The 2,500-nt window shown below is 51.4% G+C and overlaps 1 protein-coding gene across 1 annotated transcript in view; it reads left to right on the forward strand.

Annotated features, from left to right (window-relative positions):
• LOC106596553 (sodium/mannose cotransporter SLC5A10) overlaps window positions 1-2,500 on the forward strand; it is a 326,022-nt gene that overhangs the window by 137 nt on the left and 323,385 nt on the right. Inside the window, 3 exon segments of the mRNA XM_045712524.2 lie at window positions 1-21; window positions 1,553-1,624; window positions 1,787-1,891. The exon segment at window positions 1-21 is cut by the window's left edge and continues 137 nt beyond it. Coding sequence (XP_045568480.1) covers window positions 1-21; window positions 1,553-1,624; window positions 1,787-1,891 — 198 coding nt within the window.

Raw genomic sequence — 2,500 nt, forward strand, 5'->3', positions numbered from 1 at the left:
AACGTAGCCGTCGGCATCTGGGTGAGACTTCTCTGATACTGTCTGTCTGTCTGTCTGTCTGTCTGTCTGTCTGTCTGTCTGTCTGTCTGTCTGTCTGTCTGTCTGTCTGTCTGTCTGTCTGTCTGTCTGTCTGTCTGACTGTCTGTCTGTCTGTCTGTCTGTCTGTCTGTGTAACTACGGACCCCTGGTGTGCGTAACTACGGACTCCTGGTGTGTGTAACTACGGACCCCTGGTGTGTGTAACTCTGTAACTACGGACCCCTGGTGTGTGTAACTACGGACCCCTGGTGTGTGTAACTCTGTAACTACGGACCCCTGGTGTGTGTAACTGTGTGTAACTACGGACCCCTGGTGTGTGTAACTACGGACCCCTGGTGTGTGTAACTATGGACCCCTGGTGTGTGTAACTATGGACCCCTGGTGTGTGTAACTATGGACCCCTGGTGTGTGTAACTATGGACCCCTGGTGTGTTTAACTGTGTGTAACTATGGACCCCTGGTGTGTGTAACTATGGACCCCTGGTGTCTGTAACTGTGTGTAACTACGGACCCCTGGTGTGTGTAACTATGGACCCCTGGTGTGTGTAACTATGGATCCCTGGTGTGTGTAACTGTGGACCCCTGGTGTGTGTAACTATGGACCCCTGGTGTGTGTAACTATGGACCCCTGGTGTGTGTAACTATGGACCCCTGGTGTGTGTAACTGTGTGTAACTATGGACCCCTGGTGTGTGTAACTGTGTGTAACTACGGACCCCTGGTGTGTGTAACTACGGACCCCTGGTGTGTGTAACTATGGACCCCTGGTGTGTGTAACTATGGACCCCTGGTGTGTGTAACTGTGTGTAACTATGGACCCCTGGTGTGTGTAACTATGGACCCCTGGTGTGTGTAACTGTGTGTAACTACGGACCCCTGGTGTGTGTAACTGTGGACCCCTGGTGTGTGTAACTATGGACCCCTGGTGTGTGTAACTATGGACCCCTGGTGTGTGTAACTATGGACCCCTGGTGTGTGTAACTCTGTGTAACTATGGACCCCTGGTGTGTGTAACTCTGTGTAACTATGCACCCCTGGTGTGTGTAACTATGGACCCCTGGTGTGTGTAACTATGGACCCCTGGTGTGTGTAACTATGGACCCCTGGTGTGTGTAACTGTGTGTAACTATGGACCCCTGGTGTGTGTAACTGTGTGTAACTATGGACCCCTGGTGTGTGTAACTGTGTGTAACTGTGGACCCCTGGTGTGTGTAACTATGGACCCCTGGTGTGTGTAACTGTGTGTAACTATGGACCCCTGGTGTGTGTAACTATGGACCCCTGGTGTGTGTAACTACGGACCCCTGGTGTGTGTAACTGTGGACCCCTGGTGTGTGTAACTATGGACCCCTGGTGTGTGTAACTATGGACCCCTGGTGTGTGTAACTATGGACCCCTGGTGTGTGTAACTATGGACCCCTGGTGTGTGTAACTGTCTGTAACTACGGACCCCTGGTGTGTGTAACTATGGACCCCTGGTGTGTGTAACTACGGACCCCTGGTGTGTGTTCCAGTCGTCCTGCAGGGTCAGCAGGAATACTCTGAGTGGATACTTCCTGGCTGGGAGGGACATGGCCTGGTGGCCGGTGAGTCTGATCTCAGCGTCCGTTACGTCGTCCGTTAATCTCAAACAGTCCTGCATTTCCTGTTGATCGGAGCCTCTTTGTTTACCAGGTGTGTGTGTGTGTGTGTGTGTGTGTGTGTGTGTGTGTGTGTGTGTGTGTGTGTGTGTGTGTGTGTGTGTGTAGATCGGAGCGTCTCTGTTTGCCAGCAGCGAGGGCTCTGGTCTGTTCATCGGTCTGGCTGGAACTGGTGCCGCCGGAGGAATCGCTGTAGCTGGCTTCGAGTGGAACGTAAGGCACACACACACACACACACACACACACACACACACACACACACACACACACACACACACACACACACACACACACACACACACACACACACACACACAGTTACACACACTGGTCAGTGAAACAGTCTGTCTCAGTCCTGTCTGATGCTGTCTGGTCAGTGAAACAGTCTGTCTCAGTCCTGTCTGATGCTGTCTGGTCAGTGAAACAGTCTGTCTCAGTCCTGTCTGATGCTGTCTGGTCAGTGAAACAGTCTGTCTCAGTCCTGTCTGATGTTGTCTGGTCAGTGAAACAGTCTGTCTCAGTCCTGTCTGATGCTGTCCGGTCATAAAGAGTATAACATTGTTGCTGCCCGTAGCGTTGAAGGCAAAGGAAGCCAGTGAGCATTTGGCTTCCCTTGATAAAAAAAAAAAACATTTATAAAAAAAATCGGCGTTGACCTAAACTGATTGGTCCTGGCACACCAAAACAAGGTGCCGAGGGAAGGCTTCTCTCCAATCACATCACATCTAGAGAGAGACGTCGTGATTGGTCCTGGCACACCAAAACAAGGTGCCGAGGGAAGGCTTCTCTCCAATCACATCACATCTAGAGAGAGACGTCGTG

This window comes from Salmo salar, chromosome 02 (assembly GCF_965601325.2).
Source record: "Salmo salar chromosome 02, fSalSal1, whole genome shotgun sequence".
In the NCBI taxonomy this organism is placed as follows: Eukaryota; Metazoa; Chordata; class Actinopteri; order Salmoniformes; family Salmonidae; genus Salmo; species Salmo salar.